Here is a 15,487-nt window from a genome sequence, read left to right on the forward strand (position 1 = left end):
ACAGACCTCCATCCTATGCTAGCTTGCTACCGATGGCCTGGCTAGCTGTCTAAAGCGCCGTGACCCCCCAACCAACCTCTCCACTCACTGGACCCTTTTGATCACTCGACTAAGCATGCCTCTCCTTAATGTCAATATGTCTTGTCCATTGCTGTTCTGGTTAGTGTTTATTGGCTTATTTCACTGTAGAGCCTCTAGTCCTGCTCACTATACCTTATCCAACCTATTAGTTCCACCACCCACACATGCAATGACATCTCCTGGTTTCAATGATGTTTCTAGAGACAATATCTCTCTCTTCATCACTCAATACCTAGGTTTACCTCCACTGTATTCACATACTACCATACCTTGGTCTGTACATTATACCTTGATGCTATTTTATCGCCCCCAGAAACCTCCTTTTACTCTCTGTTCCAGACGTTCTAGACGACCAATTCTTATTGCTTTTAGCCACACCCTTATTCTACTCCTCCTATGTTCCTCTGGCGATGTAGAGGTGAAACCAGGCCCTGCAGTTGACGACTTCTGTAACCGTAATAGCCTTGGTTTCATGCATGTTAACATTAGAAGCCTCCTCCCTAAGTTTGTTCTATTCACTGCTTTAGCACACTCTGCCAACCCGGATGTTCTAGCTGTGTCTGAATCCTGGCTTAGGAAGACCACCAAAAATTCGGAAATTTTAATTCCAAACTACAACATTTTCAGACAAGATAGAACTGCCAAAGGGGGCGGTGTTGCAATCTACTGCAAAGATACCCTGCAGAGTTCTGTCCTACTATCCAGGTCTGTACCCAAACAATTTGAACTTCTACTTTTAAAATCTACCTCTCTAAAAACAAGTCTCTCACCGTTGCCGCCTGCTATAGACCACCCTCTGCCCCCAGCTGTGCTCTGGACACCATATGTGAACTGATTGCCCCCCATCTATCTTCAGAGCTCGTGATGCTAGGCGACCTAAACTGGAACATGCTTAACACCCCAGCCATCCTACAATCTAAACTTGATGCCCTCAATCTCACACAAATTATCAATGAACCTACCAGGTACCTCCCCAAAGCCTTAAACACGGGCACCCTCATAGATATCATCCTAACCAACTTCCCCTCTAAATACACCTCTGCTGTCTTCAACCAAGATCTCAGCGATCACTGCCTCATTGCCTGCATCCGTAATGGGTCAGCGGTCACACGACCTCCACTCATCAATGTAAAACTCTCCCTGAAACACTTCAGCGAGCAGGCCTTTGTAATCGACCTGGCCGGGGTATCCTGGAAGGATATTGATCTCATCCCGTCAGTAGAGGATGCCTGGAATTTTTTTTTAAATGCCAGCCTAACCATCTTAAATAAACATGCCCCATTCAGGGTTCAATGCCCCCCCAGGGTTCAATTCTTGGACCGACTCTCTTCTCTGTATACATCAATGAGGTCGCTCTTGCTGCTGGTGAGTCTCTGATCCACCTCTACGCAGACGACACCATTCTGTATACTTCCGGCCCTTCTTTGGACACTGTGTTAACAACCCTCCAGGCAAGCTTCAATGCCATACAACTCTCCTTCCGTGGCCTCCAATTGCTCTTAAATACAAGTAAAACTAAATGCATGCTCTTCAACCGATCGCTACCTGCACCTACCCGCCTGTCCAACATCACTACTCTGGACGGCTCTGACTTAGAATACGTGGACAACTACAAATACTTAGGTGTCTGGTTAGACTGTAAACTCTCCTTCCAGACCCATATCAAACATCTCCAATCCAAAGTTAAATCTAGAATTGGCTTCCTATTTCGCAACAAAGCATCCTTCACTCATGCTGCCAAACATACCCTTGTAAAACTGACCATCCTACCAATCCTCGACTTTGGCGATGTCATTTACAAAATAGCCTCCAATACCCTACTCAACAAATTGGATGCAGTCTATCACAGTGCAATCCGTTTTGTCACCAAAGCCCCATATACTACCCACCATTGCGACCTGTACGCTCTCGTTGGCTGGGCCTCGCTTCATACTCGTCGCCAAACCCACTGGCTCCATGTCATCTACAAGACCCTGCTAGGTAAAGTCCCCCCTTATCTCAGCTCGCTGGTCACCATAGCATCTCCCACCTGTAGCACACGCTCCAGCAGGTATATCTCTCTAGTCACCCCCAAAACCCATTCTTTCTTTGGCCGCCTCTCCTTCCAGTTCTCTGCTGCCAATGACTTGAACGAACTACAAAAATCTCTGAAACTGGAAACACTTATCTCCCTCACTAGATTTAAGCACCAACTGTCAGAGCAGCTCACAGATTACTGCACCTGTACATAGCCCACCTATAATTTAGCCCAAACAACTACCTCTTTCCCAACTGTATTTAATTTATTTATTTATTTTGCTCCTTTGCACCCCATTATTTTTATTTCTACTTTGCACATTCTTCCATTGCAAAACTACCATTCCAGTGTATTACTTGCTATATTGTATTTACTTTGCCACCATGGCCTTTTTTGCCTTTACCTCCCTTCTCACCTCATTTGCTCACATTGTATATAGACTGGTTTATACTGTATTATTGACTGTATGTTTGTTTTACTCCATGTGTAACTCTGTGTCGTTGTATCTGTCGAACTGCTTTGCTTTATCTTGGCCAGGTCGCAATTGTAAATGAGAACTTGTTCTCAACTTGCCTACCTGGTTAAATAAAGGTGAAATAAATAAATAAATAAATATATACAGGGGGTACCGGTACAGAGTCAGTGTGGAGACTATATACAGGCTATTAAATCAAATCAAATCAAATTTTATTTGTCACATACACATGGTTAGCAGATGTTAATGCGAGTGTAGCGAAATGCTTGTGCTTCTAGTTCCGACAATGCAGTAATAACGAACAAGTAATCTAACTAACAATTCCAAAAAAACTACTGTCTTATACACAGTGTAAGGGGATAAAGAATATGTACATAAGGATATATGAATGAGTGATGGTACAGAGCAGCATAGGCAAGATACAGTAGATGATATCGAGTACAGTATATACATATGAGATGAGTATGTAAACCAAGTGGCATAGTTAAAGTGGCTAGTGATACATGTATTACATAAGGGTGCAGTCGATGATATAGAGTACAGTATATACGTATGCATATGAGATGAATAATGTAGGGTAAGTAACATTATATAAGGTAGCATTGTTTAAAGTGGCTAGTGATATATTTACATCATTTCCCATCAATTCCCATTATTAAAGTGGCTGGAGTTGAGTCAGTGTCATTGGCAGTGTGTTGGCAGCAGCCACTCAATGTTAGTGGTGGCTGTTTAACAGTCTGATGGCCTTGAGATAGAAGCTGTTTTTCAGTCTCTCGGTCCCAGCTTTGATGCAGGTACTGACCTCGCCTTCTGGATGACAGCGGGGTGAACAGGCAGTGGCTCGGGTGGTTGATGTCCTTGATGATCTTTATGGTCTTCCTGTAGCATCGGGTGGTGTAGGTGTCCTGGAGGGCAGGTAGTTTGCCCCCGGTGATGCGTTGTGCAGACCTCACTACCCTCTGGAGAGCCTTACGGTTGAGGGCGGTGCAGTTGCCATACCAGGCGGTGATACAGCCCGCCAAGATGCTCTCGATTGTGCATCTGTAGAAGTTTGTGAGTGCTTTTGGTGACAAGCCGAATTTCTTCAGCCTCCTGAGGTTGAAGAGGCGCTGCTGCGCCTTCTTCACGATGCTGTCTGTGTGAGTGGACCAATTCAGTTTGTCTGTGATGTGTATGCCGAGGAACTTAAAACTTGCTACCCTCTCCACTACTGTTCCATCGATGTGGATGGGGGTGTTCCCTCTGCTGTTTCCTGAAGTCCACAATCATCTCCTTAGTTTTGTTGACGTTGAGTGTAAGGTTATTTTCCTGACACCACACTCCGAGGGCCCTCACCTCCTCCCTGTAGGCCGTCTCGTCGTTGTTGGTAATCAAGCCTACCACTGTTGTGTCGTCCGCAAACTTGATGATTGGGTTGGAGGCGTGCATGGCCACGCAGTCGTGGGTGAACAGGGAGTACAGGAGAGGGCTCAGAACGCACCCTTGTGGGGCCCCAGTGTTGAGGATCAGCGGGGAGGAGATGTTGTTGCCTACCCTCACCACCTGGGGGCGGCCCGTCAGGAAGTCCAGTACCCAGTTGCACAGGGCGGGGTCGAGACCCAGGGTCTCGAGCTTGATGACGAGCTTGGAGGGTACTATGGTGTTGAATGCCGAGCTGTAGTCGATGAACAGCATTCTCACATAGGTATTCCTCTTGTCCAGATGGGTTAGGGCAGTGTGCAGTGTGGTTGAGATTGCATCGTCTGTGGACCTATTTGGGCGGTAAGCAAATTGGAGTGGGTCAAGGGTGTCAGGTAGGGTGGAGGTGATATGGTCCTTGACTAGTCTCTCAAAGCACTTCATGATGACGGATGTGAGTGCTACGGGGCGGTAGTCGTTTAGCTCAGTTACCTTAGCTTTCTTGGGAACAGGAACAATGGTGGCCCTCTTGAAGCATGTGGGAACAGCAGACTGGTATAGGGATTGATTGAATATGTCCGTAAACACACCGGCCAGCTGGTCTGCGCATGCTCTTATGGTACAGAGTCAGTGTGGAGGCTATATACAGGGTATTACGGTACAGAGTCAATGTGGAGGCTATATACAGGGGGTACCGGTACATAGTCAGTGTGGAGACTATATACAGGGTATTACGGTACAGAGTCAATGTGGAGGCTATATACAGGGGGTACTGGTACAGACTCAGTGTGGAGGCTATATACAGGGGGTACCGGTACTGAGTCAGTGTGAGGGGGTACAGGTTAGTTGAGGTAATTTGTACATGTAGTTGGGGGTGAAGTGACTATGCATGGATAACAAACAATGAGTAGCAGCAGTGTACAAAACAAATGGAGAGGGGAGGGAATTGTGTTTGACCAGATACAATGTTATTTTACAGTAAACAACTTGACAACAGACTTTCAGCACGCTTATAGAGAAGGACATTCAACAAGCAAAGCACTTACACAAATGACTGATGATTGGCTGAGAGAAATTGATGACAAAAAGATTGGGGGGGCTGTTTTGTTAGACTTCAGTGCGGCTTTTGCTGCTGGCAAAACTTATGTGTTCTGGCTTTACACCCCTGCTATATTGTGGATAAAGTGTTACCTGTCTAACAGAACACAGAGGATGTTCTTTAATGGAAGCCTCTCCAACACAATCCAGGTAGAATCAGGAATTCCCCAGGGCAGCTGTCTAGGCACATTACTTTCATCAATCTTTACTAATGAATTGCCAGTGTCTATGTACGCGGACGACTCAACACTATGTTGAGTGAAATGACTGCAACACTTCAGAAAGAGATGCAGTTAGCTTCGGAGTGGGTAATATTTCTAAAACTAAAGACATTGCATTTGGAACAAAACACTCACTAAACCCTAAACCTCAACTAAATCTTGTAATAAATGATGTGGAAATTTAGCAATTTGAGTTGACTAAACTGCTTGGAGAAACCCTGGATTGTAAACTGTCATAGTCAAAACATATTGATACAACAGTAGCTAAGATGGGGAGAAGTCTGTCCATAATAAAGTGCTGCTCAACCTTCTCAACAGCACTGTCAAAAAGGCAGGTCCTACAGGCCCTAGTTTTGTCGCACCTTGACAACTGTTCAGTAGTGTGGTCAGGTGCCACAAAAAAGGACTTAGGAAAATTGTAATTGGTTCAGAACAGGGCAGTACGGCTGGCCTTTGGATGTACACAGAGAGCTAATATTAATAATATGCATGTCAATCTCTCCTGGCTCAAAGTGGAGAAGAGATCGACTTCATCACTACTTGTATTTATGAGCGGTATTGACATGTTGAATGCACCGAGCTGTCTGGCACACAGCTCAGATACTCATGCCTACCGCACAAGACAAGCCACCAGAGGTCTCTTCACAGTCCCCAAGTCCAGAACAGACTGGGAGGCACACAGCACTTGCATAGATTCATGACTACATGGGACTCTATTCCACATCAAGTATCTGATGTAAACAGTAAAACTGGATTTAAAAAACAGATAATAACACCTTATGGAACAGTGGGGACTGTGGAGCAGCACAAACTTAGGCACAGACACGCACGTACACATGGATTTAGTACTGTATATATGTGGTAGTGGTGGAGTAGGGGCCTCAGGGCACACAGTCTGAATGTATTGTAATGTTTTTAAAATTGTATAAACTGCCTTAATTTTGCTGGACTCCAGGAAGAGTAGCTGCATGAACTAATGGGGAACTGCTGAGCAGTTGCCATACCAGGCGGTGATGCAAACGGTCAGGATGCTCTCGATGGTGCAGCTGTAGAACTTTTTGAGGATCTATGCCACATTTTTTCAGTCTCCTAAGGGGGAAAAGGTTTTGTCGTTTCATCTTCACGACTGTCTTGGTATGTTTGGACCATGATAGATCGTTGGTGATGTGGACACCAAGGAACTTGAAACTCTCGACCCGCTCCACTGCAGCCCCGTCGATGTTAATGGGGGCCTGTTCGGCCCTCCTTTTCCTGTAGTCCACAATCACTTCCATCTTTCTCACGTTGAGGGAGAGGTTGTTTTCCTGGCATCACACTGCCAGTTCTCTGACCTCCTCCCTATAGGCTGTCTCATCGTTGTTGGTGATCAGGCCTACCACTGTTGTGTCATCAGCAAACTTAATGATGGTGTTGGAGTCGTGTTTGGCAACACAGTCTTGGGTTAACAGGGAGTACAGGAGGGTACTGAGTACACACCCCTGAGGGGCCCTCCATTTTGACATGTGTAACTTTTTTAGCCTATATGGTTGTTAGAAATCCATCTATAACACCTTAAAACAACACATATCCACTAATCAGGGGCATCATGCACCACACACATCTGTAGGGGCACAAAGTATGTGTAGTTCTGCGTTAACACAACCCCTAAGTTTAACTTGCTACTTAGCTCAGTAAGTGGCTGAATTAATAAGGTGATGGGGCATCATATTGTGTTAGCTTCCTGCCGTGTTTGAGAAGTCAAAGCCCTTTGGATCAGTACAGCTGCCACTGCTATCTTAATTTCCTTGAATTTTTTCTCCTCTCTGTTCTCAGCCTGTCTGCTCCTCCCCACCTCTTCTCCGTGCAGAGCAGGCAGGCCCGTTGCCCTAGCGACTCCACAAAGACACAGTGTGTAGACGTGCTGCTGGAGAGGCAGTCAAACGTTGTTCATTTGCACAATGTCTCTCGTTCACATTTGTTTGTATATTTCCAAATTCACCTAAAATAACATTCGGTAGCTCCTACTTATGTATAACTTTATGAGCTGGATAGCCTGTCTTTGCAATTAGTTTATTTTCGTTTGTGCTTATTAGCATATTTAGCTAGCAGCCTCCATGGAAATTCGCTATTACTTGTGCAAATTTTGTTAGCATTCCGGTAATAAACGCCTAAGTGTTTTTTTTGGGCGCCGCCTTGTGTACTAAGCCGGTAATATCAAAAATCCCGGGGTTAGAGAAGGCTGGTAGTATGATATGAACATTTGTATCCCACCCAAATCTAGTGAACACTAGGAGTCTTACTTGAGGAGTTCGTAGTTCTTCTCATTGAGGCGGACTGCATTCTCACGCCAGAACTTCTCTGATTTGTGGACCGGGCTCCACTCCAGGCGACCAGACTTCAGCTCCGAACTGTACTCATCAAACGAACTGAGAGGGAGACACAGGAGGCGGCACACAGAGGGAGAGAGAGAGAAAAATAGAGGGAGACCGAGAGAGAGAGAGAAAAAAAGAGGGAGACAGAGAGAGAAAAAAGAGGGAGACAGAGAGAGAGAGAGAGAGAGAGAGAGAGAGAAAAAAGAGGGAGACCGAGAGAGAGAGAGAAAGAGTGAGACCGAGAGAGAGAGAAAAAGAGGGAGACCAAGAGAGAGAGAAAAAGAGGGAGACCGAGAGAGAGAGAAAAAGAGGGAGACCGAGAGAGAGAAGAAGAAGGAGAGTAAAATTATCAGAGTGAGGTATTCTCTCATTTGTGTCTGGAAGTAGCTAGCAAACTAGCCAACATTAGCCAGTTAGCTTGGGTGCTTGACTGCCGAGGTCAGAACGCTCGAGTCAACCCTATTTTCCAAATGTACGAACACCCAGAGCACTCCGGCACTCCAGATTAAATGTACGAACACCCAGAGCACTCCGGCACTCCAGAGTGAATGTACGAACACACCCTTAATATAGAGCGATGTTGACCGTATCAGTCTTTCTGGGTGTTAACTGGGTTAGAAGTCACAAACCTGAGGTCCTGAACGCTCTCCCCTAGACTCTCCAGCAGGAACTTGAGGTCTTCAGTGATGTCCTCATCGTCATACTTCTGCTGGTCCAGATTCTCCAGCTGCTTCAGAACCTTACACTGTATCATGGCCAGGGCATACTCCTGATGGGTCTCCCTATCCGCTGACTTCTCCAACAGGTTCTAGAAAAATAATATTAATATGTATCATGGCCAGGGCATACTCCTCACCAAGCTACAACAGGGTGCTGATACTGGAGCCACCAACAGGGTGCTGATACTGGAGCCACCAACAGGGTGCTGATACTGGAGCCACCAACAGGGTGCTGATACTGGAGCCACCAACAGGGTGCTGATACTGGAGCCACCAACAGGGTGCTGATAATGGAGCCACCAACAGGGTGTTGATACCGGAGCCACCAACAGGGTGCTGATACTGGAGCCACCAACAGGGTGCTGATACTGGAGCCACCAACAGGGTGCTGATACTGGAGCCACCTACAGACAACAGGGTGCTGAAACTGGAGCCACTATTCTTAGGGAAAACAGGATTTTGAATGGGACTGAATTGTGTGGTAAACTGTACAAGACTGTTTGTTTTGGGGCCATGGACAGTGGATGGTGAATTCATTATCTGACAGAGTCTTGCAGTATGTCAGACAGGGATAAGTAGACAACTAGCTACTGTAACCAACTACAGTGGGGCAAAAAAGTATTTAGTCAGCCACCAATTGTGCAAGTTCTCCCACTTAAAAAGATGAGAGAGGCCTGTGATTTTCATCATAGGTACACTTCAACTATGACAGACAAAATTAGAAAAAAAATCCAGAAAATCACATTGTAGGATTTTTTATGAATTTATTTGCAAATCATGGTGGAAAATAAGAATTTGGTCAATAACAAAAGTGTATCTCAATACTTTGTTAAATACCCTTTGTTGGCAATGACAGAGGTCAAACGTTTTCTGTATGTCTTCACACACTGTTGCTGGTATTTTGGCCCATTACTCCATGTAGATCTCCTCTAGAGCAGTGATGTTTGGGGGCTGTTGCTGGGCAACACAGAGTTTCAACTCCCTCCAAAGATTTTCTATGGGGTTGAGATCTGGAGACTGGCTAGGCCACTCCAGGACCTTGAAACGCTTCTTACGAAGCCACTCCTTCGTTGCCCGGGCGGTGTGTTTGGGATCATTGTCATGCTGAAAGCCACATTTCATCTTCAATGCCCTTGCTGGTGGAAGGAGGTTTTCACTCAAAATCTCACGATACATGGACCCATTCATTCTTTCTTTTACACGGATCAGTTGTCCTGGTCCCTTTGCAGAAAAACAGCCCCAAAGCATGATGTTTCCACCCCCATGCATCACAGTAGGTATGGTGCTCTTTGGATGCAACTCAGCATTCTTTGTCCTCCAAACACAACGAGTTGAGTTTTTACCAAAAAGTTCTATTTTGGTTTCATCTGACCATATGACATTCTCCCAATCTTCTTCTGGATCATCCAAATGCTCTCCAGCAAACTTCAGACGAGCCTGGACATGTACTGACTTAAGCAGGGCGACACGTCTGGCACTGCAGGATTTGAATCCCTGGCGGCGTAGTGTGTTACTGATGGTAGGCTTTGTTACTTTGGTCCCAGCTCTCTGCAGGTCATTCACTAGGTCCCCCCGTGTGGTTCTGGGATTTTTGCTCACCGTTCTTGTGATCATTTTGACCCCACGGGGTGAGACCTTGCGTGGAGCCCCAGATCGAGGGAGATTATCAGTGGTCTTGTATGTCTTCCATTTCCTAATAATTGCTCCCACAGTTGATTTCTTCAAACCAAGCTGCTTACCTATTGCAGATTCAGTCTTCCCAGCCTGGTGCAGGTCTACAATTTTGTTTCTGGTGTCCTTTGACAGCTCTTTGGTCTTGGCCATAGTGGAGTTTGGAGTGTGACTGTTTGAGGTTGTGGACAGGTGTCTTTTATACTGATAACAAGTTCAAACAGGAGCCATTAATACAGGTAATGAGTGGAGGACAGAGGAGCCTCTTAAAGAAGAAGTTACAGGTCTGTGAGAGCCAGAAATCTTGCTTGTTTGTAGGTGACCAAATACTTATTTTCCACCATAATTTGCAAATAAATTGATTAAAAATCCTACAATGTGATTTTCTGGATTTTTTCCCCTCATTTTGTCTGTCATAGTTGAAGTATACCTATGAGGAAAATTACAGGCCTCTCATCTTTTTAAGTGGGAGAACTTGCACAATTGGTGGCTGACTAAATACTTTTTTGCCCCACTGTACCTACCTACCGTAACTAACTAGCAGTACGTACCCTGAAGGCAGCCAGGATGATGCGCGTGACCTTCTCCTTGACAGACTCCTGCAGGATGTCAGACAGGGCCGGCACCACGTTGTAACGGCGTAGCTGCTCACAGAGCTGAGAGTTGAAGGCCAGCAGCCACACACAAAACCCCATCTGGTACTGCAGCTGGAAACCACACTTGTTACTGAGCACAGCCGTGATGCTAGAGGGAGGAGAGAGAACAGGGTCAGGGGTCAGGTGGTACAGGAAACCACACTTGTTACTGAGCACAGCCGTGATGCTAGAGGGAGGAGAGAACAGGGTCAGGGGTCAGGTGGTACAGGAAACCACACTTGTTACTGAGCACAGCCGCAACGCTAGAGGGAGGAGAGAGAACAGGGTCAGGGGTCATGTGGTACAGGGGTTAGAAACACACAGAACCCGATCTGGTACAGGAAACCACACAGGTCGATCAGCGTAGTTTTATGGTGCCTCATGGTTTTATTGCATGGTTTAGGAGTTTATAGCTTGAGTTACAGATAACAGCAGTGGTTTGGCTAACTTAATCTTCTAGTGTAGTCAAACAGGTTAAAGCACTGGACCTCTCCAACCACACTAATGATGTGAGCCTAACAGATAGAAGGTAGTGGTAACAGCATTGTTACAATCACTGCATACTGTTAACAGAGAAATACATTCGTTAGTACCCAGAGACAAGTAGTAACAGAATTAGATGTAGTAATAGTACCCAGAGACTAGTAGTAATGTTATTAGATGTAGTAATAGTATTAGATGTAGTAATGGTATTAGATGTGGTAATAGTACCCAGAGACTAGTAGTAATGGTATTAGATGTAGTAATAGTACCCAGAGACTAGTAGTAATGGTATTAGATGTAGTAATAGTATTAGATGTAGTAATGGTATTAGATGTAGTAATAGTACCCAGAGACTGGTAGTAATGGTATTAGATGTAGTAATAGTATTAGATGTAATAATGGTATTAGATGTAGTTATAGTATTAGATGTAGTTATAGTATTAGATGTAGTAATAGTACCCAGAGACTAGTAGTAATGGTATTAGATGTAGTAATAGTACCCAGAGACTAGTAGTAATGGTATTAGATGTAGTAATAGTATTAGATGTAGTAACAGTATTAGATGTAGTAATAGTATTAGATGTAGTTATAGTATTAGATGTAGTAATGGTATTAGATGTAGTAATGGTATTAGATGTAGTAATAGTACCCAGAGACTAGTAGTAATGGTATTAGATGTAGTAATAGTATTAGATGTAGTAATAGTATTAGATGTAGTAATAGTACCAAGAGACTGGTAGTAATGGTATTATATGTAGTAATAGTATTAGATGTAGTAATAGTACCCATAGACTGGTAGTAATGGTATTAGATGTAGTAATAGTATTAGATGTAGTAATAGTATTAGATGTAGTAATAGTACCAAGAGACTGGTAGTAATGGTATTAGATGTAGTAATAGCATTAGATGTAGTAATAGTATTAGATGTAGTAATAGTACCAAGACACTGGTAGTAATGGTATTAGATGTAGTAATAGTATTAGATGTAGTAATAGTACCCGGAGACTAGTAGTAATGGTATTAGATGTAGTAATAGTATTAGATGTAGTAATGGTATTAGATGTGGTAATAGTACCCAGAGACTAGTAGTAATGGTATTAGATGTAGTAATAGTACCCAGAGACTAGTAGTAATGGTATTAGATGTAGTAATAGTATTAGATGTAGTAATGGTATTAGATGTAGTAATAGTACCCAGAGACTGGTAGTAATGGTATTAGATGTAGTAATAGTATTAGATGTAGTAATGGTATTAGATGTAGTAATAGTATTAGATGTAGTAATAGTACCAAGAGACTGGTAGTAATGGTATTAGATGTAGTAATAGCATTAGATGTAGTAATAGTATTAGATGTAGTAATAGTACCAAGACACTGGTAGTAATGGTATTAGATGTAGTAATAGTATTAGATGTAGTAATAGTACCCATAGACTGGTAGTAATGGTATTATATGTAGTAATAGTATTAGATGTAGTTATAGTATTAGATGTAGTTATAGTATTAGATGTAGTAATAGTACCCAGAGACTAGTAGTAATGGTATTAGATGTAGTAATAGTATTAGATGTAGTAATAGTACCCAGAGACTGGTAGTAATGGTATTAGATGTAGTAATAGTATTCGATGTAGTAATGGTATTAGATGTAGTTATAGTATTAGATGTAGTTATAGTATTAGATGTAGTAATAGTACCCAGAGACTAGTAGTAATGGTATTAGATATAGTAATAGTATTAGATGTAGTAATAGTACCCAGAGACTAGTAGTAATGGTATTAGATGTAGGTAATAGTATTAGATGTAGTAATAGTACCAAGAGACTGGTAGTAATGGTATTATATGTAGTAATAGTATTAGATGTAGTAACAGTATTAGATGTAGTAATAGTATTAGATGTAGTTATAGTATTAGATGTAGTAATGGTATTAGATGTAGTAATGGTATTAGATGTAGTAATAGTACCCAGAGACTAGTAGTAATGATATTAGATGTAGTAATAGTATTAGATGTAGTAATAGTATTAGATGTAGTAATAGTACCAAGAGACTGGTAGTAATGGTATTATATGTAGTAATAGTATTATATGTAGTAATGTACCCATAGACTGGTAGTAATGGTATTAGATGTAGTAATAGTATTAGTTATAGTATTAGATGTAGTAATAGTATTAGATGTAGTAATAGTACCAAGAGACTGGTAGTAATGGTATTATATGTAGTAATAGTATTAGATGTAGTAATAGTACCCATAGACTGGTAGTAATGGTATTAGATGTAGTAATAGTATTAGATGTAGTTATAGTATTAGATGTAGTTATAGTATTAGATGTAGTAATAGTATTAGATGTAGTTATAGTATTAGATGTAGTAATAGTACCCAGAGACTAGTAGTAATGGTATTAGATGTAGTAATAGTATTAGATGTTGTAATAGTATTAGATGTAGTAATAGTATTAGATGTAGTTATAGTATTAGATGTAGTAATAGTACCCAGAGACTAGTAGTAATGGTATTAGATGTAGTAATAGTATTATATGTAGTAATAGTATTAGATGTAGTAACAGTATTAGATGTAGTAATAGTATTAGATGTAGTAATAGTATTAGATGTAGTAATAGTATTAGATGTAGTAATAGTATTAGATGTAGTAATAGTACCAAGAGACTGGTAGTAATGCTATTAGATGTAGTAATAGCATTAGATGTAGTAATAGTATTAGATGTAGTAATAGTACCAAGACACTGGTAGTAATGGTATTAGATGTAGTAATAGTATTAGATGTAGTAATAGTACCCATAGACTGGTAGTAATAGTATTAGATGTTGTAATAGTATTAGATGTAGTAATAGTATTAGATGTAGTTATAGTATTAGATGTAGTAATAGTACCCAGAGACTAGTAGTAATGGTATTAGATGTAGTAATAGTATTAGATGTAGTAATAGTACCCAGAGACTGGTAGTAATGGTATTAGATGTAGTAATAGTATTAGATGTAGTAATGGTATTAGATGTAGTTATAGTATTAGATGTAGTTATAGTATTAGATGTAGTAATAGTATTAGATGTAGTTATAGCATTAGATGTAGTAATAGTACCCAGAGACTAGTAGTAATGGTATTAGATGTAGTAATAGTATTAGATGTAGTAATAGTATTAGATGTAGTAATAGTACCAAGAGACTGGTAGTAATGGTATTAGAAGTAGTAATAGTATTAGATGTAGTAATAGTACCCATAGACTGGTAGTAATGGTATTAGATGTAGTAATAGTATTAGATGTAGTAATAGTATTAGATGTAGTAATAGTACCCATAGACTGGTAGTAATGGTATTAGATGTAGTAATAGTATTAGATGTAGTAATAGTATTAGATGTAGTAATAGTATTAGATGTAGTAATGGTATTAGATGTAGTTATAGTATTAGATGTAGTTATAGTATTAGATGTAGTAATAGTACCCAGAGACTAGTAGTAATGGTATTAGATGTAGTAATAGTATTAGATGTTGTAATAGTATTAGATGTAGTAATAGTATTAGATGTAGTTATAGTATTAGATGTAGTAATAGTACCCAGAGACTAGTAGTAATGGTATTAGATGTAGTAATAGTATTAGATGTAGTAATAGTATTAGATGTAGTAATAGTATTAGATGTAGTAATAGTATTAGATGCAGTAATAGTATTAGATGTAGTTATAGTATTAGATGTAGTAATAGTACCCAGAGACTAGTAGTAATAGTATTAGATGTAGTAATAGTATTAGATGTAGTAATAGTATTAGATGTAGTAATAGTATTAGATGTAGTAATAGTATTAGATGTAGTAATAGTATTAGATGTAGTAATAGTATTAGATGCAGTAATAGTATTAGATGCAGTAATAGTATTAGATGTAGTTATAGTATTAGATGTAGTAATAGTACCCAGAGACTAGTAGTAATGGTATTAGATGTAGTAATAGTATTAGATGTAGAAATAGTACCCAGAGACTGGTAGTAATGGTATTAGATGTAGTAATAGTATTAGATGTAGTAATGGTATTAGATGTAGTAATAGTATCTAGAGACTAGTAGTAATGGTATTAGATGTAGTAATAGTATTAGATCTAGTAACAGTATCATATGTAGTAATAGTACCCAGAGACTAGTAGTAATGGTATTAGATGTAATAGTATTAGACGTAGTAATAGTATTAGATGTAGTAATAAATCAAATCAAATTTATTTATATAGCCCTTCGTACATCAGCTGATATCTCAAAGTGCTGTACAGAAACCCAGCCTAAAACCCCAAACAGCAAGCAATGCAGGTGTAGAAGCACGGTGGCTAGGAAAAACTCCCTAG

The 15,487-nt window shown here is 41.1% G+C and overlaps 1 protein-coding gene across 2 annotated transcripts in view; it reads right to left on the reverse strand.

Moving 5' to 3' along the window:
• Positions 1–15,487, reverse strand: part of atp6v1h (ATPase H+ transporting V1 subunit H) — a 99,289-nt gene that overhangs the window by 14,357 nt on the left and 69,445 nt on the right. For both annotated transcript variants that reach the window (XM_042329287.1, XM_042329286.1), the window contains 3 exons: positions 10,583–10,775; positions 8,271–8,449; positions 7,570–7,695 (listed from right to left, as the gene is read on the reverse strand). In XM_042329287.1, the coding sequence (XP_042185221.1) occupies positions 7,570–7,695; positions 8,271–8,449; positions 10,583–10,775 (498 nt within the window). The remainder of the gene's footprint in view (positions 1–7,569; positions 7,696–8,270; positions 8,450–10,582; positions 10,776–15,487) is intronic.

The sequence above is a fragment of the Oncorhynchus tshawytscha genome, linkage group LG10, assembly GCF_018296145.1.
Source record: "Oncorhynchus tshawytscha isolate Ot180627B linkage group LG10, Otsh_v2.0, whole genome shotgun sequence".
NCBI classification, from domain to species: Eukaryota; Metazoa; Chordata; class Actinopteri; order Salmoniformes; family Salmonidae; genus Oncorhynchus; species Oncorhynchus tshawytscha.